The sequence below is a fragment of the Micropterus dolomieu genome, linkage group LG16 (genome assembly GCF_021292245.1).
Source record: "Micropterus dolomieu isolate WLL.071019.BEF.003 ecotype Adirondacks linkage group LG16, ASM2129224v1, whole genome shotgun sequence".
In the NCBI taxonomy this organism is placed as follows: Eukaryota; Metazoa; Chordata; class Actinopteri; order Centrarchiformes; family Centrarchidae; genus Micropterus; species Micropterus dolomieu.
Window position 1 is genome coordinate 21,419,046 of NC_060165.1, and position 26,190 is coordinate 21,445,235.

General features: G+C 41.0%; 1 protein-coding gene across 14 annotated transcripts in view; it reads left to right on the plus strand.

The window, feature by feature from the left end:
• Positions 1-26,190, plus strand: part of celf2 (cugbp, Elav-like family member 2) — a 492,311-nt gene that overhangs the window by 294,036 nt on the left and 172,085 nt on the right. For 4 of the 14 annotated variants that reach the window (XM_046072679.1, XM_046072681.1, XM_046072682.1 and 1 more), the window contains exon 1: positions 3,309-3,434. The exons of the other annotated variants lie outside the window; for them this stretch is intronic. In XM_046072679.1, the coding sequence (XP_045928635.1) occupies positions 3,382-3,434 (53 nt within the window). In that variant the 5' untranslated portion in view covers positions 3,309-3,381. Of the gene's footprint in view, positions 1-3,308; positions 3,435-26,190 lie in introns of those variants that run through there. 14 annotated transcript variants of the gene reach the window in all.

Consider the following 26,190-nt stretch of genomic DNA (forward strand, 5'->3'; position numbering starts at 1 on the left):
CCCCCCCCCCCACCACCACCTTTAAATGGATTGAGGTAAAATGGGAATCTGTATTCAGTGGGTGGTAAGATACACTGACTTTGTTTAGATTTGAAATGCACACATCACATTATGCATGATGACATAAACCTCTAGGCTTGTCCTCAGATCTGCCCGATTTTGTCGAATAAAGAAGCCGGGAGAGATACAAGATGTGTATCATGCTGGTATTGTTTTGGCTCCGTCTGTGTGCATGTGGTCTATGTTGAACGCGTGTGTGTAAATATGTGTACCTGAGTATGTGTTTGTGCCAATAAGAGTCCGAGGGTTTTAATTCCTTTGCTGAATAATGGGTTCAGTGAGTTCAAACAGGCAGTGACAGTGCAGGGTGTGTTCACACAGAGGCAGTTGATTGTAGTCATTTACATACTCCATTCACAGAGCTACATGAGTGTGAATTCTGGTTTATGTCATGCTGTTGCACCATTCCCCCACTTCCCCGACTCACCACACAGCATCTGTTTACCCCTTTTTATCTGCTGTAAGACATTGTGTACTTTCACAGGTTAACAGGGGTTAATGTTTCTGTAATTTTAACTTACTGTATCTATTACACTTTGATTTACCGTAATTCCTTGAGTTTACTCATTCATGTTGTGTAATTAAGTGGAACATATTATATACGTTTAGTTTGAATAATTATACGTTATGTTTCATCATGCCATGACCACTGAGAATTCTCAATTCTGATTGGCTGACAGGTATGTGATGCTGATAAGAAAAAAGTGACATCAAAATTAGGTAATATAAGTAAAAGAACAATTGACTTTTATAATTTGATGACCAACAAATGGTCTTATATAAGGTGATTCTATAAATGTGAGCCATCCCTTAATGCCCGCTAATTGTATCACTTATATTTATTACTCCAGTATTTATTATTATTTATTTATATATTTTTAGTATTTTTATTACAAACATATTATTGTACATACATTCTGTAACAGGTTAGGTTGCCCTTTCATACCGCTTGACCTTAGGGTCATTTAAGTTCTTGCCTGCGGTTGTTGTAAAGGGGACCGTTTTGAGTGTATCTAGAAGTCTGATATGCAGTCTGAGTGCAAAGTTGGGTGTATTTTTAGTCTCTCACTGCAGCAAGAATTATTGCTTCTTTATGCATTCCTTTGCGGTTGATTCAGAAAAAAACAGAGAAGTTTTGATATTTCGCAGGAACGCCTTATAATGAGTTCAACAACAGAAAGAAAAGAACAATTAAAGACACATTGCTCAGCAGTTGGTTCAACAAGTAGCTCCAAAGAAGAAGAAAACAAAGTTTTAAAGAAAGAGAAACCGGCTGTAAAGATGATAATTAAAACCTTGCAGTCGATGTTCTCACCCTTCATGCATACAGGTGTATATGCAAGATGCATTAACACCTACTCCAAGACGTCAGGCCTGCCAACGCGATTATTATGCAAAAATTAGAACTGTGCAGAGAAGAGATGAACTCTGTTTGAGCTCTCTGATGTACGTGCGTGCGTTTGCGCGAGCGTTTGTGTCTATACAAGTGCGGGAGACAGAAATAGAGACAGAGGAAGAGGAGAGAGATGCTGTCAACTCTCTCCATCCTCCTCCTCCTCAGTGAAGCAGATGTCCAATTGAGTCTATTTAAAGCCAGTGCAGTATGGCTGCTGATGCAGAGAGCGCGGAGCTGTAGCTTTGCATTACTGTTGTCTTACCTACAGTGTGCTCGACTCGGAGCTCAAATTCTCTTCCATGTGAACCAGCGTTTCCGCTCTGCAGAATGTCAGCTGGAAATTACCTCAAAGCTCATTATCGTAATAAACCCTGCGACCCCAGTTTTGGGGATTTTTAATAAATGTTTAGCTGGTGGATCTCATGGTCTTTTAAACAGTCAAACTCAGTTGGTGAAACTAAATCAAGCTAACACAAGACTTATGTCTCATATTCAATGGGCAACTGTCTATAATGAAACCACAACTGTTTCCTGTCAAACTGACCGTTATTTGAGAGTGCATGTGCAATGACTAATATCAAAACTCTGAAAATAACAAACCACTTGTACTGTAACTCCGATGGCTTTGGCAGAGACTTTCAGTCCCACTCTCTTCTGTTGTCCCAGACAATTATCTGAAACAGACACAGTTCTGACACTCTCTTGTTTAGTTTTTTTTCCATCGGGGCTCATCTGTTTTTTCCCAATGAGAAAATAGATAGGAGCTCAGAATAGAGGAGACTTGGCTGTTGCCTTGTCATTCTTCGCCAGGGATGACGCATCTGCTGCCATGTCTAGGGGAGGGGAAAAGAAAAAGGGAAAAAAAACCCAGTTATCAACAGGATGTGGTGGTGTCAGACAGGAAGTCAGCGCTGAGAGGGGTTTGCAGAGAGCGGGGTAATCTGCAGGGCTGCGATGATGCCTCGAACTTTGCAACTGCACTTAAACACACTTCACCGAACCGGAACGTCTGAATGAGATCTCAGCCGTAAAATATTGGACATTATTGGGAAGCAGCAGCAGCTTCATCAAGTGGTTTCAGATCAGCTTTAGTTGGATAATGAAAAATAACTTAAGTAATTGTGCTTCAGTCTTGCTAAGACTAAACTTGCTTTTAGGGGAAGCTTTAATTTGAAGTGATGTTAATATCTTTAAAATTGGTTTTATAGTATATTTACAGAGTCATTGCAGGTAAATCTGAAGACGTCTTTAAATCTTGTGTTAACTATTTTTTGAAGTCAATGGGATGAAATATTAATTTGTTCACATGCTTAAAGACTGGTTAAAATAAGTGTAATTTTTTCCCCCTAAATGATCTGGCTCCTCTTAAAATACTCCAACAAGCAAAATTGCGCGTGAAACACATCTCCCCACTGACAAAAACAATCCATCCTCAAACGAGGTTTCAGCCTGAAAACGAAACAAAACAAGACGTTGAGGTTGATACTTTTTGCAGTGTGCACATTCTAGCGTACCAACCCTACAAAGGTGTGTAAACTCTATTCCCTCCGGTGTATTTAAAAAAAAAAAAGAAAAAGAAGAATATGGGTATATGTGTTTCCTAGGTGGGATTTACCCTCCTCTACTGTACATCTCTGCATTTCCAGCAGCAGCCTTCCTGTGAAAGAGGGAGCGGAGGAAGCTCGGAGACGCGTCTGCAGAGCGCAGGCTTTGTACAGGAGGGGGCGGAGGGAGAGAGAGAGAGAGAGAGAGAAAGAGAGAGAGAGAGAGCTGTGACAGCGCTCATCACTGAACAACCAGGACGGGTTGCATCCGAGCAATCGCTGCCATTCGCAGACGGAGTTTACAGCCTTTGCGCCGCTTTTTCTTTCGATCTTTTTCTGCCGCACCCCCTCCCTCTCCCGGTGCTGCCCAGCCAGTCGACCATGGTTTCTATAATTTCAGACCTGGACCCTCTGAAAAGCTGGAACGTGTTAAGGTAAGCGCCCGGTCAGTTTCTCCACAGCCTCGCCATTGTGAACGGGGTGATAGCTGAGAGGGGATAGAGACAGAAGTGCGGTGGTGTTTTGGAGAAAATAAGGGTGGGACACGGTGCAGTCTCATAGCAGTGCGTAATTACGCACGGATTGCGCCATTTGGCTATAATCTGCGCCGGGTACAGCGCTCTTTCCACTTTGTGTACTCCTCTCCCTCTTCTGCTGTGCTCTGCCATGAGTCTGACGCATGCAAGCTGCTCTGTGTCTGCGTACATCTCATTAACCCCCGTTGCTGCCCCGCGCAGCGCTTCATCACCACCAGCATCTCCAAACTTCGTCCTTTGCAGCATAGAAGTAAGAATAACACTCATTTATCACCCTCACCCCCTCCTCCCTCCCCCCCGCCCCCTGCCTTCCAACCGGCTGATTCGGTCCCTCCAAATGTTAAAGAGCCTCCCGCACTGCCAGAAAAAAGTATGCCCCTCCAGGAATTTATCTTGAAACATTTACTCATGGCTGATTGCCTGCAACAGAGCGCTTTTAGGGAACATTACATTTTATCTCCCAAGCTGCATAACATGTTTTCAGCACTGTTCTAGCAACCCAGCCTTACTACATGTCAGGAGCAGGAAAATCTGATACAGATCGGATTCACTGAGCCTCCCATGAGGTCAAAGGTGAAACTTTTCTTGCTCACCTTGTCTTGAGAGAGGACTCTCCTTTTTGAAAAACAGCTTAGACTCATAGGCAGGACACAAGGCTTTATCGGACCTGCAAATCACTATGAATACATTCACTGTCATTAAGCATCTCAGCAGAGAAGCCTATGAATTTAAAAGCTGGATTTTAAAAGACCCTGTCCCTGAATATTTCAGCCATTTGATAAATAAGTCATTATTCCCTCGACAGACTCGGCAGCAGCGGCAGAGACTATCGCAAATTCTATTTTAGAAACGGAGAGAGGAGGCAGAACCCTCAAGACCCTCAAATTATTCTTTTAATGCTGCCTCTCCCCTCTTTTATCATTTTTTATCCCCCCGCTGGCCTCCATCCCACTATCATTATCCACAAATCCAAAATAGAAAATGAGTGGAGTAATGTAGAGCAGGCATATTTCAGTAAACTGCTGATGGACGAAGGAGGGGGCTAAATGATGTCATTTCCAAACAGGCAGTGATGACCACCCAGAATGAGAAATAGGACATGCAGCTGACCCAACACACACACACACACACACACACACACACACACACACACACACACACACACACACACACACACACACACACACACTCATAAATAGCCGCAGTAGAGACGGGGACAGATCTCCTGGTAGCATTAAAACGTGTCCCTTTAGACTAATTTTAGCACAGATGACGAGTTAATATTGGCCTAATGGCAGCCATGGTATCGTTTAAGGTCAAAGGTCAAAGGTGAGGATTTAAGTTTCGAATGCAAACTTTTGTACAGGAAATCAAAGAGAGTAACATTTTTGTCGTCGGTTCGTGAGGGCAGGCAGAGTCAGGTCAGTCATTAGGAAGGACGAAAGCAAATGAGGAGTGAAAAAAGGAAGGATGGAAGGAGAGAAGAGAAAAGATTATTTACCTCTGCTCTCTTCTCTTTATTAAACCTTTGTTCTTCCAGATTAGAGGCAGCAGCAGCTGTCCCTCTCTCAAAAGACGGCGCATCTTAATAAAGACCAGCTTACTGCCGGCCCGTCACTCATACTCTCTTGGGGTCATACACACACACACACACTTTCACCAACCCGCTCGCTCTTTCCCTCACACACAAATGAGCACTCACACTCACAAACGCACTTCTCAATCATTTATGATAATGAAGTACCTCGGCGGCGTTCTCTGCATCGTATTCTCCCTAATGAGACTCACCTCCGTCACGCTCAGACACACACTTAATGCACACACACACACTCGAAGACTCATCATAAACACAGCATTAACAAGAAAGTGTGCGCTGTTTCTGTTGTTATTGTCGAGCACCAGAAGCAGCTGAACAAAGGGAAGCGACAAGGAGCACAAACACTTGATTTAGATCGGTGCGATGTTCTTAATTTTAACACATGACAACGCAGCTGAAGCCTGCATTTTTGGCATTGTGGTTGAGTGACAGCGACAACTGAGCCACCCTGTAGACTGTCAGTTTTTGATAATCGATTTCGTCTGGTAACATTTAACAAAACAAAAACAATTTGCAGCGTCAAGTTTTTAAAACAAGGACAGAAAACTGTTGCTGCAGATGAAAGATGAGACCTCACTGCTGTTACACATTTAGGAAACGTAATATGCATATTAGCACAATTAGCTGATTAATGCACCTCTGTGGAATTTGATTTACTTTAAATGCAATAAGGAGTTAATGCAAGTGACAAATGTGTGTGCACGCATGTGTTAAAGTGCTATCTGATCATCCGCGGGGTGTGCCTTTTCTTCTGCATTCACTATCTCTGCTATCTTATGTGCTGTATCACATATATAAACACACACTTGTGTTCCAAAGGAAGCACACGGGATGGATGTTAGAAATCCGTCCGTGCCTCTCACAGTGCACGCCACATATCTGAAGTGCAGTTCAGTTATTCCATAATCGGAAACAGCATGCATATTAATTTCATCTGATTACATCCAGCTACCACACACACACACACACACACACACACACACACACACACACACACACACACACACACACACACACAGCAAAGTCGAGGGGTGTTCTGTATTCAATGAGGGAGGGGAGAGAAGAGAGCTCAGGTTTTTAGTCTCTTAGCCTACGCCTGGTTAAATCATTGCTGGATATTCAGAAAGTTAAGCAAGTTAAAGATAAAAGTGTGTTTTTTAAAGAGAAATGCAACAAAGTAGTTGAGGATCAAGTGTGTATTTTCGGGGCTAATGTCAAAATTAGTCCCAATGTCCGAGCTCAAATGTTAAAAAAGCTCCGTTTTCCCTCCTCGATCTCTTTAAGGTCCGTTTTTGCCGTCGTCCAATCATCTAAATCCTTTCACTTACACAGGTGTACCATCCTGAAGCTCAAGTGCGAGAGTGAGGAGGTTAACAGCGAAAGGGGGCTTGACCTTTGACCCCGCAGTGTTGGTTTTAATTAATCCACTTAAAGAGTTCGTCCGCTTGCATTGTGTCGCTTTATATCCCGCTGGACTGCGAGGAGAGGCACAAATCCATCTGCCTAATTACCAAGACCACTGTTTGAATCTTTAAATCCCCTCTGATAGTGTGTGTTAGTGCGGCGTGAGAGTGTGTGTGGTGCTTTATCTATAAGCCAGACCTTTTTCTCCATTCAGGATTATACTGGTTTTAACTAAAAGGTTAGAGTGAAAACATTTCGTACAGGCAGTTAATGATTTTCAGTATGAAGCTGCCAATAGTCAGTGTTTTATCTTTAAATTCAACCATTTTCACGCTCAGAAGCTGCCACGTTTTAAGTGGTTTCCCAGAATTTCCTTATTGTCATGTTGGAAAAGGCTCAGAATGGGAGACCGTCAAGGGACACTGAAGCAGTAATGTAAAATGCGGCAGCTGTCATTTCACCGTGAGAGTGAAAAACATCTAGTTTGCTAATGTTTGATTTTTAATCAAAATCCACTAAGAACTGGATAAATCCCTCTAACTTTGAAAAACCCTCCTTCTTCCTTTTCCATCTTTCCATCATTATGTTTTCAGTGTAGAAATGAGGCTTATTTGTTTTATTTTTTACAATACTTTTTCCATGGAGAGGAGTCTCTGCTGCCCTCCCGGGCCTGATTTGCACCCTGGTGTTTGCAACTGAATGATGACGCAATTTCAGTCATGTGACTTTCCAGGGGTTTATTTTGGGTTCAGAGGAAATACCTTAAAAGGTTCGACTTATGTTTTGACTCTTCTGTCCCTTTGCGGTTGATTTGGGTTGAATGAGGGGAAAGAGTAAAAAGTAGAGCTCAGGAGCAGGCTTGTTTTGGAAAAAGAACTCGTATTGGAAATTTACCTTCATATTTGGATTTGCAGAATAAAGTTTAGTCACTTTTGGGAAGTAAAATCCATAGTACAGAGTGAAACTGATATCGAAGCGATATTTAAATCATAACTACGGCCTGGACATTTTTGTGCTGTTTTTGCCAAATGACGGAGCTTGTTTTTTAACCACCGCATCACTTAAAGTATGTGATACTGGAAACACAGGCTGACAAATTTAAATGAAAGTGATTGGAGCGGGAGGGAGGGTTGGAGTGCTGTGGGGCGGACTAAAAATTCACTCTCTGCTTCCCACAGCTGTCAGTCAAAGCTTTGTAGCGGCATAGAACAATATGGCATTCAGCATCCGAGTGACGGAGGCGGACGGGGCGGGCAGAAGGAGAGAGAGCGAGAGGGAGGGCTGAATTCCTCCGAACCCCCTGGAATCAGCAAGGGATAATTACATAGTTGAGGCGAGAGAGCGTCACAAAACACAAAAGAGACGGAGGAAAGATGACAGAGAGGGAAGGGGACTGGAAAAGCTACAGAGGAGCAGGAAAGGATAGAAATTACAGGAAATAAAAGGAAAAAGAACGAAAATGTAGGCAACACTCATCCAGGTGTGTGTGATGTTATGCAGCCGGTGTTTTATTAAAAGTTGGATGTGATAGTTGTGGTGTTATTATAGGGTTATTAATGTGGGATTTACGCTGGTGGAGTACATGTACACAAGTGAATTTCTGAGGTACTTTTACTGCACTACTTTTCACTTTGAGTTTTCTCTCTCCTTCATTTATTTAACAGCTGTAGTTGTCATTGTGCAGATTTACATGCAATATATGGGATGATTTTATAAAATATAAGAAATTTATAGATTAAACTTGACCGGACAACAGGTGTAAATCTAAAGATATTCGGTTTTTTATTTTATTTTATAAAATATAAGAAATTTATAGATTAAACTTGACCGGACAACAGGTGTAAATCTAAAGATATTCGGTTTACTTTCACATGAGAAAAAGAAAAACAGCAAATGCAACAACTTTTAGCCTTTTTTCTACATCATGATGACGCTTTTCATCTCATTATCAACATTTAGTTAGTAGATGACACCCTAAACAATAGCCACGTTCATTAGATATGGTGAAGAAGGCACCTCCGCTGTTTTCTCCTGAAGGTTAAAGTGCTATTTCATAAAAAATATACAATGTTTATGTATGGGTGGTCTATATTTCAGGCGAGGTGGTCTGCCTCTGATGTAAAACACTGCACTGATATTGAGGACTTTTGATACGTCCCATTTTTTATACTGGACTTCTGTCTGTATTGTAGTTTTTACATTGTGTCAATGCAAATAATGGGTCTGAATTCACATCTAAGCATGAACATGTTTTATTATCTTTGGTTTGAAAGGAGAGGTGCTACCATTTCAGAGGCGTTTTCCATTTTAGTGAGAGTAAAGGTATCTGGGGAAACAAAATGCTCATGAGAAATGAAAATTGACCTATTTTGAAATAGGTCAATTTCAAAGCCTGGATATTGCTCTGCCTTTGCATGTATATTTCAGTTGCAGTGCTGGTATTCTCAGCTTTTCAAACTGAATGCTCACTGGTTACAGTGTGTGTGTGGACTGTTTTCTTGTCCCATCCTCTGCATTTGTTGCCAGATTCAGCATTCATCTCGTTTGATTTCGTCCAAAAGTAAGATTACTGACTGCAGGCTTACAGATCACAGACACTACACACACACACACACACACACACAAAAGACATTGTCTGTCTCTTTAATGTTATTTTTGACTAAAACAAGTATTGTTGCCTGTCATGCCAAGATGCAGTAGCTGCCCCCCCACCCCAACAAAAAGATCAGCTTACTCAACAGCAGCTGCAGGGATTTAAAACACAACTGTACGTACCGCACACACCTCACATGACAACCTGCATGTCTGTGTGTATGTGTGCATTTGTACAGTCTATAATCTAAAAATGTAAGCATGAGGTAACATTACTGCACATGTAAATCAAAAATATTGGAAGTATAAGAAACGCCAACTGTCTTTCTTTCTGCTTTTTTGCGTCTTTTTTATTACATCTCCAACCTTGTCCTTTGACTTTTCTTTGTTTCTTTCTGTCTTTTTGCCTTTTCCCATCTGTCTGTTATTCTGTTTTAGTAAATTTATTTCTGTCCTTTTGTTTCTCTTTTTTCCTGAGAAGCCAGTTTACTTTTTCCTTTCTTTAATTTTCCATCTCAACATCAACTGCTCAGTGCAACCTATACATGAGCCTCTGCACACACAAACACCAACAGACGCACACACACACACTTAACACTATTGGCCCAAAGTGACAAATCTGTTTAATAATGCACCACCTGAAGCATGGCACTCTCTATCTCTCTTGCTCACGCTCTCTCTCTCTTTCACCAACCCTCACGCTTTCTCCTCCTCACACACACACAAACACACATACTCTAATCATTCCCTCTGGCTGAATTTTAGTGCTGTAGTTTGTTACAGTCTTATTCTTACGACGGCAAGCCCATAAAGAAGCTGTATACCTGTGTGTGTATTTCCTGCGGTGACACCCCACTGCCTTAAGAGACACAGGAAGTATAGAGTAGACTCTCTCTCCCACGTTCTCTCTTTACATCCCTTCTTTTTCTTTTTCAGTGATCCTCTACAAGCATGTAACCAAGGGGGGGAAAGAGGACGACGATGATGGGGAAAAAGTGGGGAGGAGGGGTGAGAGGTAAAAAATAGATCTTGTCTGAATAAATAAACAGCTTTCGCTTCCAACTGAAACAGAAAGCTTAGCAGACTAAGGGGGGGTGGGTGGGGGGCAAAAAACATTGGCACTCTTCCCGGTGAAAATAAGAAAAAAAAAAAAGGAATTAAATCTCTTTGTGTTTCCTCCAAAAAAGGCAGACAACACATGACCAGAGGCCAAATGAAAAACTGACCAATCATAGGGTGTTTAGTTTTGCAAGGATCACTTCAATAGGTCAGACTGAAGCCGTGAAGTACTAGAGGCTATCTGTAAAGGAAATCATTATTCATGTAGATGGATATGATCTGCAATTTATTTCGCAAAAAGGACCAAGTGAATAGATGATAATTACAGTTAAATGAGGCAGATGTCGTCTTTAAATGAAAAGTCTGATCTGGTTATATATTGTTGTCACATTGGGTAAGGTGCTGTTTGATTGGTTCAGCTGTACAAATAGCCATCATTGTTGTTACCACCTTTGGGTTAAATGGGAAATTGCATTGTTCCACTGTCTAAAATATAGCTTTTTCTGAATGAGGTTTGGCGTGAAAATGGTCAAATTTAAAACGTGCTGAATGGCGGTACAAAATATCAACTGTCAGCACCTTCATTTCAGAAAGTACCTCAACGAGCTTTCAGAAACCTGCATCGGTCACACTGCAGAGAGAGAAAAATACAGAGAGGAAGAGAGGGAGAGCTAATGAATTATGGGTGGTCTGTGAATAGAGAGAAAACGATAGAGAGAGAGAGGTCTGTGCTCTGTGGCTCTCTTCCTCCTCCTGGGTTATGGAAGTGTCACGCTGTGAGTGTTGCCATGCAGATGGTGACCCTGGAGTGCTGCAAAAGGGAGGGAGAAAAAAAAAGAAGGAAGAAAAACAGAGCAAGCCCAAGAGACAAATAAGTGAAAAGAGAGAGACAGTGTTGCTTTTTTATTTATTTTTAAACTGATTGACTGCAGAGGGCTCAGAGCCATCTTTAATCACAATCATGATCACTGTCAACTGGATATACAGCCAGTGTTGGATTATGTAGGCTGATACTAATAACTGCCAAATTTAGATGGCTACAATAGTATTGATCAATTAAAATGATTAATGATTACATTCAAATTACATTGTGATGGAGACACTTTGTCTGTCTTGTCTTTACGAGAGCTTTTTGAGTCCCCAGTTATCAGTTGAACCCAGATACAGATTTAGTGTGGAGGGTTGGGATCACTGGTCTTGGGCTGTGGGGGTTGTAGTTGTACGACATCAACAGATAGGGCACTGGCAAGTGGAAGAGATAAACCAGAGCAGGGATAAGAACACACAACTCTCACACTCTATGTATGCTATGAAGGAGATCACACTCTCACACACACACACACACACTTACATAGTGTTGAAAAGAGAACAGCACTGCAGGGTGGAGTCCAGATAGCGGGAACACTGTATGATGTAACAACCAGAGCTGATTCGCTCCAGACACTGAGTCGTTATGTCTCTGTGAAAGAAAGGAAAACCCCCTTTTACAAACTAGTACTGAACAGTAGCTTTTCTAAGCTGTTGAAGAAGATGTAATATTATGCAAGCACTGCATATTTATGTGTAATCACAGTTTCATCTTTACAATATATTCATATAGATGGATGTGGTTGAATACTTCTGCTTTGTGTTCAGTTTGCTTGCATGATTTTCAATGCTGATTAACAGTGGCACCATTAGAGGGTTTAACGGGTCAACTCCATTCATAGTATCCGAGACCTGATCGAGGACTCCAGTTGTGTCAGGTCAAAGTTATATTAAGATAAGGTAGGAAGGACCCTGTTGGATTGCCCAGAATGAATCAGAGTGAACTGTTCAGAACAAGCACATCTGGATTGGGGTCTACTTGTTCTCCAGATTATTATTATATACTCTGGTTTCTTTCTTAATTTAACATCAGGTTTGGGTTGTTGTTGGATATTTTCAGGTCAACCGGGAAGACCTCTAATTCAGTGAAGTCACATTTGCATCAGTTGGTCCATTCACGCCAAAGTCCTTACAGGCAAGTCATGCCACTTAGTAGCCATCTTGGCCATCTTAGCCATCAACGCCTCCGGGCAGCTATTTCGGACTAACAAGACCAGGGGCCGTATTACAGAAACTTCCTCTCTTAAGTCTTAACTTAAGATAGCAAGAGTGTAAGATAGGATTTTCCTCAGTTTGGTAGTACAGAAGCAAATCCCAACTAACTTTAGGAATCCTATCTTATCTTGGGTTAGGAAATCCTAAATACTCAAACCAACATTGGTTATCAACTTTTATGTCTGTTACCGAATAACCGATGCCACTTTACTCATCTCGCCGAGAGAAACAGCTTTTAATCGCTGTTTTATGGTAGTTTTTTAAAAGAAACATACCCTGAAAATGGAGCAGAAACAACAATTATCACTGAACTTCAAGTCAGATGACTTAGAGGTGTTTGTAACCTCTGTCGAGAAATCCAAATATAGAGAGTGGGCTAAAATAGCGCACATAGTCACCTCCGCATGTCTGGCATCCAGCGGAGCGCTGATGCTGTCAAAAAGAAAATCAGTTCATTGACAGTGATACGAAGACACAGGCAACTGTTGTGTCTAAAGAGCAGATGAAACCGCTGGTGGCTCCTCCTGTGCTCCCTCACTGACCCCGGCAGAAACCCCGTAGGCTACTCTTCTATGGAAAGTTAATAATTATGGATAAAAAAAACAAAATAGGTTTATAATAATAAGAAATGCTTCGTCATCATGTTTTTCATTGTATTTCTTGAATTTAACGATCTCCTCCTATCAAAGACTTGCATTAGGATCCTTTTGTTACATCAAGTCTTTGCATTATGTTATATAATGAGACATTATCTAGCGTTACATCGCCGACAGCCTTTCTACTAACGAGTGTTTTGTCACCAAACGCATCGGTAGAATCAATTAAGTTCCGCCTGTTGACATCTTGTTGATTTTGTCAAAGCAATTAAAGAGCAACCATGTGGTTTAAATGAGTAAGCAAACACCACCTGGTGCAAAAGTAAAAGTTAGGACAGCTCAACAGTTCTCCTAAAGTTCGGAGAGTTCATTTAAGATTTTACGAAGTTATCTAAAGTTAGGAAAGGAATATTGACTTAGGAATTGTTAATCTGTGATGGCCTTTTTCCTAAATCACTTCCTAACCCCTATTACCATTGTTACCAAGCAGTTAGGATAGGATCTGCCGTTTAGGAAGTTTCTGTAATACGGCCCCAGGATCCTATCTGAATGAATGGGGATAGGCTGCTAGGCTTTTGCTGAAATCTTATGTTCATGTTTGTTAAAGGGGGATCTGGGCTGCCACCAGAGTCCCTTCAAAAACAGAGTATTTTAGTTCACTTTAAATGGTCAATTCATCAATGAGTGTCTCTGACTGAACAGCGTGAAAGTCAGGTCAATGTTCTGATAGTCCGAATATTGGGCCAAATTATCAAGATTATCATTTTAAACTTGATAATGCAGCTCAAATCCTTCACTTCACATTTTGTTTTCATATGTAACATTTGCATTGTATCCCTAGAACATAGTAGTCCGAACATCCTTTCAACAAACTCCTCCTCGTTGACACAGCTTTTACTTCACCGTGCAATTCAACATTGGAGATTTAAGCTTTAAAAACTAACTGTTGGAGGTTCAAGAACCTCACAGTCATCAAAATACGTTTTTAGCTTAAAAAGGAAGTGGCAAAGCAGGAGTCTTATTACAACATTTTGCATTGTGATACATTTCTGTTGGATCTGTGCTCTGATTGGTTAGCTTATGGCAGTTAAGTGTACATATTTCAACTTGTCTCTGAGATAACTCATTGATTACTCGATGCATTTTAAAGTGGCATTGCTTTAATAAAACTTTCATTGATTTTATAAAGGGTTGGACAAAATTATTGAAACACAGAGCTCAGTCAACACCTCTTTGACAAACTCAACAAAAAAGGACCAAAAAGTTTCACCTTTACTGATGGGATTCTATTGGATTGGTTTATTATATTATCAGATTTTGGCGACCTAATGTACTAGTACAAGTACTACGAGTAAAGAACAATCAATTTGCTCAAAATTACTTCACTGAAACAAAGTTTTAAAGCAGCCAAGCATTAAGAAATAAATGTTCTTATTTTTGCTCGACCTGGCTGAATATGGCTCTTGAAGACCAAAACACTGGATAAAGATGGAAATGTCAAGAGGGGGGAAGTATTGAAGAGCAGGAGTGAAGTAGGAGGAGACAGACGGTGTTACAGCAGCTGCAGAAACAGTGTGTTTTATAGGAATGGACTGTTGCTTAATGTTCTGCTCACAGTCAGATGACAAAAAAAAAAAAAACAGCCCCTGAGCCATCATGATCATTACATCTCAGAGTGAGAGAGATGGTGAGGGTCATGCATATGAAGTGGGAAGCAGAAACCTCAGTTCCTCCTGTAGAGTTTAGTGTCAAATGTATTGAAACAAAAGCACATTTAAAGACACATTATGTGTCATTAAATATACTGTATAAGGAAAGTGCATTTACTTTAATTACCTGTAGACTTTAACCATATCAACTACATACCTAACCCCTACTCCTACTGCAAAAAACAAGTCTTAATTTAGGGTTTACCTTGTGAGGACCTGCTTTCTGTCCCCAAATGAATGTAATTCCCAAAATGTGACTTTGTGCACAGAAGTATGTCGCCACAATGTGATTAATACAACTATACACACACTCAGCAGGAGCTGCAAATCCTGCCTTGCAGGCCTGAGTGTATTTCTAGCTTTCTTTCTTGGAACCTTGCTTATTTCAGTCTTCAGTTCTTTTTTCTTTTCTTTTATTGTCTTTTCTTTTCTCACAGGACCGCGTTGCCACTGTTTTAAACAAAGCATCTTTGGATCCTTTGTGTGCCTCTCTTTGACATAATCCTGGTGTCTGTTGCCGTGGTTACACTGTCTTAATGTGCCACTGATGTGACTGTATGTATTAAAAGCATCGCTGACTCCCGGCAAAAACTTTAAATGTGTTTCTCTATCTCTCCTTCTCTCCCTCTCCCTCTCTCTCGACTGCGACTGGCATGTTTTCTTTTCTGTCAAACAGAGAACTCAAGTGCACTTGTCTGTGCCAGTTTCTTATTGATAGGATTTAACTGATAGCTGGTTATTTTTGGATTGCAACTGATACAAGCTGATATCTTATACTATTATTCTCTATATTTAAAGTTAAATTAGGCTATTGCCATGTTGTGCAACTCACAAAATGCATGTTTTTGACAGTTTGGAAGCTTCTTTGGAAGCCATTTAGGCAATTCATGGCACTTTCCATTAAAACCAGAAATTATACTTGTTTTGTCTAATCTGAAAATGTAGATCTAGAATCAAATTAGGGCTTCCAATACACAATCATTTTAGAATTAATGAAACAGGCAGTGAATGTGTAATCAAAACAGTTTTGTCATTGTAATGTTAGTTTTTGCACGGTGTCAGTGCGTTATTATTGCAGTCTGTGTCGTGTCTTGTGGCCATACACACTGAATGTGGAGTCAATGAGCTCCACTACAGCAACATTATGACAACATTTCATCTCATCCCCTCGACGCTGTGCTTTGGAAGATGACGGTAATTTGGACGAGATGTTTCGAGGCCTTGGGTTCTCTCTCCTCACTCGGTCCCGGGTGCACTGCACATTAAAGCGGGACTGGAGCGTGAACGTATGGCTGGCTATTAAATGGCAATCACACACAGAAGAGCTCTTTTATAGACGAACACATTTCTGCTTAATAGCTCTTGGAGCAAAGTCGTCCAAATATGACATTTCAAATGAAAGCCCTCAGAACGCCAGCACTTATTAAAATCTTTGGTGAAATCTTTCAATTTGTCAGTTTTTACGTGATGTGAGTCAGAATGAAATCTGGATTGCAAACTGAAATTCTCAGTTTAGTTATGTGATCATGCTTTAAAGACTTCATGAGTTGTATTGAGCATCAGGGGTGTCTGGCTTGCTCCTATGGTGTCATGCTTAGTTAACTCGCCATGCATCCCCGCTGTTGATGTTCTAGACCGCTCGCAGCACCAGCTTAGCCCGTCTGCAATACTGCAATCCGTGGAACGCTGTGAGCCTTCTCTTCTCTGTGTCCTGAGATTACTGGAACCTCTTGCCCCCTAATCGCTGCTTGAGGGCAGAGTTAATGTCATCAGTAGGCCGTGTTCTCACCCCTGGGAATCCTGCTCCACCCTTCCCCATTAATTTCAAGTACTACTCATATCCTTGCCCCCCCTTACTTTCCATCTTTTAGCCCCCTCCCTCCTTCCATCATCACCTTGGTGCACCCAGCCCAATCTCAGCGCTCTCCTGGATCATTTTGAGCTGTAATTGGACAGGAGTCCCAGGGGATGGTCGTCAGCACGCCCCAGCCTTGCATCCCATCTCCAGAGTGGAAACTCACCCGGCCACGGTCGATAAGCAGTGCTCCCGCTCATTCCAACATTCCCTACTCTAACTTTCACTGGGCAGAATGGCTTGGCTTTGCTTCACAACCCGTGTTCTCTAAGAGCCCACAATAGGCACATAGCAAGGTCGCCTAACCTCTTTTTAAATTTTTATAAATTTTAGTTTAAAGTGAATTTTTTCTTGTTTCAGTGTTATTCCAGATCTTATTAAGAGACACTTTTTGTATAAACAATCTTGAAGGAAGGTGATTTGCTTAGAAATATTCGTATAGCCCTGGCAGTTTTTTCACTTGTTTAAAGAATGTAGTTTTCAGTATTTCAAGGATTTTTCTTTGGTTTTTTTGCCTGTATTTTAGACAGTAGGACTGGCAGGATGCTTTAGTGTAAACAGGAAAATGAAACTTGATGTTAGAAAATACGATGGAAATTTTCTTTCTGTGCAGGAAATATTTCCTTCAACTTATTTTTAGGGAAATAAGACTTAGGATTCAGACTGAAATGACTTAATTATGGTAATATCCTTTCAACTGACTAACAGAAAAAAGCCACTCTCTAAAAAGCATCCTTTTTAGATACTTGATAACTAGCCTAATGGTTAATAAAAATCCAGTTCCGTTTATGCTAGGCGAGGATAAACACCAACCTAAAGGACTTTATCACAAACTGGCAACCAAAAAGTTGTTCTTATTCAACTTATCCCTCATTTTTAATAGGAATTTTACTTCCTGTGCAAACCCTCTGAGATCTTGACAGAAAACCACAACTATAAGTGCATAAATATGTGAGTGATGTCCTGCATTTTCATGCCAGAAAACATCTTATTACATTCATCCAGTGACTACATCAGGCATGAATATGATCCTGCCATACTGCCGGAAACCATCCGTCTCTCTTTCTACACACAACACACTATCCAACACACACAGTTAAATATCTGACAGTTGTGTGTTTGGATCTCTCCCGGTGCCATCTTTTCCTCAAGCAGCATTTGTGCTGGTAATCTGTCGTATGAGCCCATCTCATCAGAGGCACAGGAACATTTGGAGCTGTGAACATAGAGGCAGGATAAAACCCTAAAAGCTTCCTGCTCCCCTCTTATTGCCCACGGCTCAATCCCAACTATCCCAAATCTCTTTCCTTATCTCCTCTCCTTTATTGCTGAAGCTTGACGGACAGTCAAGAAAAATGCCCCAAATTGGGCCTGATCTGAGCGCTGTTGGCCACCAATGTGTACCTGCAGCTCCCCCCAAAGGCTGGCCTGTTCAGGTTGAAAAATGTTTTAGTGAGTGTGTTATCTGAATTGATAAAGTTATTTGCTTTGTCTCTGACCATCATGCTGTTGAGCTCTTAGACAGTCTGAAAACATCCAGTTTTATGTAATCATACTCACTGCTGACCTATCCTCTCACCGGCTCTGCGACAATTACAGCTGAATACCTCATGCGTGTACTTGTGTGTGTTTGCCTGTTACCAAGTAGAAAAGAAAAGAAGGAAGGCGATGAAAGTGTCTGCTGGAGCTGTATCGGCATTCACAAGCCAGCGGATGAAAGCAGCGGCACCGTTAATAATTGAAAGAGTACTTAACAACAGGAGCGCTGCCCTCGCAAGACAGCTTTTAATAACCAGGAAGGTTTCATATTTCTAGTTCTCCTCTTTTTCATCTCTGCCCCCTCCCCACTGCCACCACCTCCCCCACCTCTCTTCTTCTTTAGAAGCTTTCTCAGCTCTATTCACAGGAGCAAAGGAACGCCACTGAAGAAGCATCTGTCTGCCTTTTAAAAACAGTGGAAGAAAAGGTGTGTTGCCTGTGTGTGTGTGTGTGTGTGTGTGTGTGTGTATTTACACTATTAAAGTGGGGCACGTTGTGCTGGAATGGATAGCGTACCATGCCTATTGACAGGGAAGTGTATTTATTACGTCTTCCACATTATCCCTCTGTCCCTGCTGTCTAGTTGAGAGATATGTATTTGTTTATGGAGGCGCTCCGTCTCTACTCTTAATGCGCTCGCCGCTCACCCTCATTAATTCGCTTGATGGTCTTTGATTTGCTGGGCATCACTAAGTCGCATTAAGAAATGTATTTCCCAGCTCTTACTTAACGACGCTTCGAGAACCAACGCAATTAAATGCACATTTAAATGCTCTAGGTTTCCCTCTACATTCATGAGCGGAGACAGGCGCTTGATTAGTGCCCTGCAGAAAATTAGGCAGCCGGGGGAAGGTGATGCTGAGCTTTTTGGTGGATGCCACCTTCCTCAGTGCACTTTCTTTTTGATAGCATATAACTCGTCCTGATAAGAGGAAGTTAATAAAGGCTTTTGCTGTCATATTTTATTCATAGAACACTGTCATGACTAACTGTTGTCCAATAGGTATATGATTTCCATCTACTCTTGACTTGAAAATAAAATCTGAAACAACCCAGTTCAATGGAAGTGAATCGAATTTCTTTTAATAACAATAACATTTAATGCAATTTGTCTGTTCAGAAACAATGTCATGGCAGACCTCAGTAGGGACCATTTCTAGAGCAGAAAGTAGTTCCAGTGTAAACCACTGACAATGAGGTCTGTGAATTATCCAGACTAACAACTTAATTTCATTGGAGTAGAGACGGAGACAAGTATCCCAAAACCTAGACAAAGAAAAACCAAAGCTACCTGCATTAGAATCGCTAGTACAAAAGTGTAGGAACATTTTTTCTCCTTGTAATTTGGTAATACTGACCCTTTAAGGTTTATTGGAAGCTGCTGTCTTTCTGCTTGGCATACACCTGAATGCCAGGCAGAAAAAGACCCTTGGGAAGTTCCCAGTCTGTCTAAAAACATGACACTGACACATATTCACACACTCGGGGCAAACTAGAGTCTTCTGTCCACCTGTCTGGCATAAATCTGAATTTAATGAGCAATCGAGAGACTCCGGAGCCAAATTTAACGTTGGCTCTCAGATGAATAAACATTGGCATCAGTTAGGGAGTATTTTAACCAACCTCTGTGCTGATTTAACTCAGCTCTACCACTGCTCCTCAGCAGCTGGCCATCTAAAGTTATGTACTGCCATTCAATATGTGTGCACGATATGACATCCTCATGGCTATACAGTACTATAAAACACTAATCCACTCCCTTGTATGTATACAAAGAGTCTTACATAGGTAGAGGTTGTTAACGCACTTTATCAATTCAATCCTCTCTGTCTTTAATGATGGCATTTTCCCCCTAATTTGTGCTCACTCATCTCATTTGCATGTATCCATACCTCTTGAGCTCTGCAGCTGAATGGGCCTAATTGAATAGTTGATCACATATTAATCCAATTAGTCTGGTTCAGACGTGGTCATTGTGCGCTGAATTCATTTATTTTGTCTTGTTATTGTGTTCTCTCAGGCTGGAGGCTGTCAGTGGCCCCAGATGGTTTACTATAGCTAGTGACGCTGATCTAACTGGGAGCTTCTCCCTTTGTCTCCAGATCAGAGTTCCATACCACACTGAACACAGCTATGAGAGAGAGAGAGATGGATGAGTGGAAACAAGGGATCGAGAGGTGGTGGGGAAAAAAAGTTAGGAGAAAAGGAAGAAAGAAAGAGGCAGCAAAAGATAGGACCATTACTGTCAAGGGTGATCATCACCATATCCGAGTTTTCCATGAAAAGGCAACAAGTGGAGCCTAATGGGAAATATGCAGATGTATGCAAATGTGTGTTCGATGGGTCGCATAGAGGCCCAGTGGGAGATTAAAGCTCTCTGGGATGGAGAGGGCTGTAGAGGAGACTAGCACTATAAGCTCAGTGCTGCCATATTAAACAGAGAAAACCACAATGATGGCATCAGACTCTAAAGTGATCTGCCAAACCTTATTGGTAGCCAGTTAAGTGACCCATGATGGACATCTTTAATTTGATAGGATCTTTGTGAAGTTGGAAGCCCAGTTCTTTCATTGTTTTACTATGGTATGGGATGTGGTTACCGTTCTCTACACGGAGCCCTCCAGGGCCTTCCATGTGGATTTGATGGATGAGATCCCAGTGCCACTATTTCACAGTCTTTCGCAGGTTGATCGGCCTAAAGTGACTCCAGCAGAAAGAGTACGAGATGGAGAGGAGAGTTAGAGGCAGTTAAGACTCTACCTCCGGCTCGCCACCATTCACGCTCCACTTCCACATTTGATCCACGGCAGTCCCGCAGTCTGAGTCTGCATCTGCTGGGATACGGTGTTGCTGAGAGAGGTACAGATTGAGCAATAGAGTCATTTTAAGGAGGGGTTTCGGGCATCCAGGGACACAGAGGGAACCCTGAATGCCTTGAAGGCGCTGGAATAAATCCCATATTTGTTATAGAGAGTGCTATGAAGTAACCGGCAGGTGGAGTACTTGTGAATCATCAGTGCAAAAGATGAGCAACGGCTTTAGAAAATATCAGGTTCTCTGATAAAAAGTCACAAGTCTCTGTGCATAAAAGCTATAACTATAAGATAAAAGATACAGCCAATCACCTTTCTTAAAATTGTACTGTGTTGCTGGCTGAAGTTGGAGACTTTCCTTTATGGAAGATAAAACATTAATCAATTAAATCAGTTCACTTTTGGATTCTGGTCAGTTTTAGCTTAATGCAACAACTATAGTGTAGTGCTTTAAGGTATTCTGCATTTTTAGCTCTATATGATCATTGCCATTATGGAGCGGGACCTATCTATGCATAACATATGTCGGTGGTTGCTGTAGTGGAACTAGGTTTTTCTTTTTAGCCATATCAGAATGAACATTGATACAAAATTCTGAAAAAAAAAAGCTTCTGAACATTTAGCACATATGTTTTTATTTGTTTACTTTATAATATATAGTTTGACAAAGTGGAATGACAAATAAACCATTGCCAAGCTGTGGTTAAGACACGGTTAATGTAAGCATGATTTCTCGTTAGGGTTAGGTTTTTAAAAAAGGCAATGATTTTTGGTTCACTTTCTGGCATGAAAGCACCGTGAGACACACAACACACCTAGACACCACCCAATCTCCACACCCTTACTTACTGTATTGCTACATAAAGGTCACAGTACTTCCTGCATTGGCACCAAACGGTGGCATTGCATGATAATCATTCATCACAGAATTGTCCCAGATAAAAGTAAATCCTAGAGATACTAGGCTGCTCCATTTCCGGCCATCTGCAAGATCTCCAGTATGTGGCCAGCTGCCATTTTTGGATACAGTGTTATGACTAAAGTACTGTATGTGCCATATACATGGCCTCTCTGTGTTAAAGCAGACCTGCATTGGCAGGTGTTGAGTCTCAAATGTTAACATCCATTCAGTGCTATTTGGCAGCATCATAAATCTATAGTTTACTGTACATACCATCCCTGGCCTAAAAGTGCCTATAAATCAATACTTGACGTTTGCAACTTAACCCTCCCAAACCTTGTGAAAGACTCCCACATTTTTTTTTTTTACCAAACTGTACGTTTTGGTCTTCAGAGCTTAATCAAGTATATATTCAAGACAGGGAGAGAAACAATGAAGTGCTTGGGTTATCACAGGTCAATTGCAGCTCTCTTAGTCTCAGTCTCTTGAACCCTATTAGAGCAGAGTAGGGACGATGGTCTGTTTAATTCTTTTTACATGTGGGTTGGTAGCCTGGCTTAATAGCTTTATACAGTGAAAGCTGTATGGGCCTGTATGCATCAGGCTTCCTGTCTACAGCACAGCTGAACTTTAGCGTTCACGCAAATCCCCTTTATGCCTCGGTGCAGATTTCCTTCCCTCCCTGAACTTTCCAAAAGCCTCTCCGTTTGGTTGTGTGTCTTTTTCCGGAACTTCAGAGGAAATGCTCCTTCTTAGGAAATGACTTGCTTAAGAACTGTTCTTGACAGTGGAAATAACCTTGGCTCATCTGTCCTTTACTTTCCTTTATACTTGCCCCATTCTGTCACACTCAGCTCTACCATCTGAGCCTGTCTTTCTTTCTTGTCGCACACCAGCTGTATCAGGATGAAGTGAAACAAGATGTGATCAGCCTAATGTGATTCTCATGTATCAACAGACTCTTGCCTTGTCTGTTTTTAACTTACATAACCACTTCATTCTTCTCCAAAAATGCTGGGCCTCATTTTTCCTACTTTTGGGGGATGTTGTCGTAAAGTGTGAGTGTTTTGGGACGTCTTCGCTGTATCCATGGAGAAAACCAAACAGTGATGATTAAGCTACGAGTCCAGGTTCAGGCACAGAGCCAGCCACTGATTAAGGCTATTACTTCATAACTAGGCACTGATGTTTTCTAGGAAAACTCAGTGCATGACATACACCAATAAAGAAATCTTTACAAGAGCTAATGGTGTTGGGGATTGTCAAGTGGACGAGAGGCACTTCGGTGTGTGTGTGTGTATGTGTGTGTGTGTGTGTGTGTGAGAGATAACAGCTGACATCCCTTAGGCTTCAGACCAGTCTGTGTGGACGTGCTCTTTCAGTACTGGCTTCTTTAATGGTATTCCTCTGCACATCTACTTTCCGTTGCATCTATCCATCCATCTTTTCATCCCTTCAGTTGCCCCTTTCTTCATTCTCTCCTCTTCGCTTGCTTTAAGTACATGGACTTTCGCTGCCTTGTTGGCTGTCCAGCTGTAATCAGTCCTGGGTGGTTTTGATGAGAACATAATTGTATAAAAAATAAGATATTTAACCCTGTGCCTGAGTTATGTATTGAATTTTAATGCTTGAATGGATAGTTTAATTTTATTTTTTTAAATAAAGTTTTAACGTTTGCTTGAGGCAGAGAGGGTTTTGTCAATAAAAGTTATGCAATAAATGTCAAGTGAACTTCATCTGTCAAATAAATGACACTGTGACATTTACAGCCAAGAGCTTTCAGTGAAATGACTGTCCACTGCAACTTCTCCAGAAATGTCACTGCTTGTTGAGGTTCGTCTAACTTTACTATGACAGGACAAGAGATATGGATGGGATTTCAATTCCGCCTCTTGGATGAGTTTAATTAGTTGTTGATGTATGAACGCTGACTTTTCTTCACTTCTGTTACTGTTCGTAGGCCTTGTGTACAGTTGTACCTGTATATTTACTTCACTATAACTAATCAATTCTATGAGCCACGTAATATTTTGAACCTTTAGAATACATTTGGTATGCATGTCAATGAATCCCAGTTGTGAAAAGTAACTAACTACATTGCTTATTATTTGTGGTACTTACTTATTTCACAGCTGTAGTTATTTTACCAATAAAAATGTAACATTCGATGATCAACTTGGAAAATATGATGCTTTTTGTAGTTTAAACTGCTCAACAGTATGTCAATTAAATGAGCTCAACCTCTACCAGCTACAACATTAAAATGCTGCTGAACAGCTACACTTAATATATTTTTCCTAGGATAGCTATATTCCAGTAATATTTTAAATTCATAACTTGTACTTGTAATTGAACATATGTAAATTGATCTATTGCTACATTTTTCTTAACTAAAGGACCTGAACGCTTCTACGCATTTACATTATCAGGCCTTCATTATGATTTCATGGGCAAGAGTTTGTATATATATATATTTTCTCCCTGGTTTAGATTAGCAAGCAAATGCACCTACTGTGATTCTCATATCTCAAAGTTTCAAAAGTTATGTCATTCACTTGACATTCTGACTGAGGCAATGCTAATGTCAAAGCCACTTCCACGCTATGTCTTTTCTTTTTTATCCTGGGGCAACACTCCTTTATCACAAAACCTACAACATGCACTCTTTTGTCTGCTTGTCATTTGTTTGGCACTTTCCAGCTTTTCAGCTGTGGTTATCTAACTGTATGCAGTCTCCTACATGTGAAATTGAGCAAGCCCACTAGAGACGCACTCATATGGTCTGGAGTGGGACTTGTCCACCAAGTGGGGCTAATTATGCAAATCCCTGCCTCATCCTCATTGGCCTGGGTCAAAGCTGTGATATTAATGATTAAGGAATGATAGAGTGACAGCAGAAGGAAAAGAAAAAGAGGGATTGTGTGGGTGTCTAAAGGATTAGAGGAAGAGGCTCTTTTTTCACATACACTCCATGTAACACAATGCATTCACACATGTACTGTACACATGGCTATGTACAGTATGTATGTGTGTGTTCATTTTCTTTCTGGAATACGTTCAGTAGGGGGGAAGATTCAAGCACTTTATCTCTCAGCAGTCAACATTTCCCGTTTTTACAGCAACCCACTGCTACAAAGCTGCAGCATCTGGGTTGTATCCATAGTGACTCCGAAACCCTGACAGGCCCTAATCTAAAGTCACAGGCCACAGCAGGGCAGATTCAGTTCTGTTCATGTGTGTCGTTTATGGCTATCCACAAGTGGACCAAATACCTCCAATGAGATAAAAAATAAAAAAAACAGATGAGCAAATTTCATCAAAGTGGAGGCATTTACTGAATTTCCACATGGGGCTTAGATTTAAGAATAATGTTAAAAATGTAGTTGAGGTATAGGCTAATAATAAGGTTCAAAGAAATATCTGAGAATTTACTTGTCAGTTAAACTTTTGGATAACATGCTAACAATGTTGTATTTGATGATGATCCATCTTAAAAGTGAGAGAATAAGAACTATTAGCGACTGTCAAGCTAAATGTAGTGGTAATTCTTTAAGGATATCCAGCCAAATGTGGGATGTTGTGTAGGAAATTAGCTTGAAATGTAAAACACAATACATAGAAAAAATAGCACTTTTTTAAAAAGCTAGCATAACTTTTTTTCTACAGCTGGGGACAAGTAACACCTTAGTATTAGCCTGATACCGGATACCACTTTATGTGTCTTGGGAGGACAGACTTAAATCTGATTGTTCAAACCACCTCAGAAGGTGTGGCTATTGCTTGGATGGAGCTCTGAAAGCATGTGATGTGATATTGCCTACGCCAATGTGGTCACACATGCAGTCATCGTGTGCAATCAGAACATTTGGGCTGCAGACCCTTACCGCTGTGCAGAAAATTTATAGAAAGTTACTTTTTAAAGTAACATTAGTAGTTACGGTTATGGCAGGACTGCTTGAAACTGGTCATTCTTAAGAAAAACTCAGCTACTAGCCAAAAAGTGACATGTTTCATACTACAAAAAAAGCAATTTGCGTGACAGCTGAAGGCAATAATTTACCATAGCCACAAGGATAACTTTGGCTTCTGTGGTTACCACAGCGCCACTCTTACCAAAACCTGCTCATTCTTGTCACTCAGGGTACAAATGTAGTTCATCAAAAGCTCAGTATTTCTAAAACCTGGAAGTGTAGCTTGAGTATGGTTTAACGTGGGTTTAGCAGATGTGTGTGATTGTTTTAATAGTTTCCTCCCTTGGATACTTGAGGGCGTCTATGTCTCATTTAACAAGCGTATAATGTGTTTTCTGCACTGCTAAGTCATGCAGGGATTGAGTGCGTCAGTATTGGATCTCAGAGTTAGCGTTGTTAGCTTGAAGCTGCTGAAACCAGAGCTCCTCTATGAAACCAGCTGAGCCCCGAGAGTCCAGAAACACTGCCAAAACTAAAGCAGGCCAAATCCTCATCTCTACTTTCCCTCCTTCTACCCCCCCCCCCCTTTTCCTCCC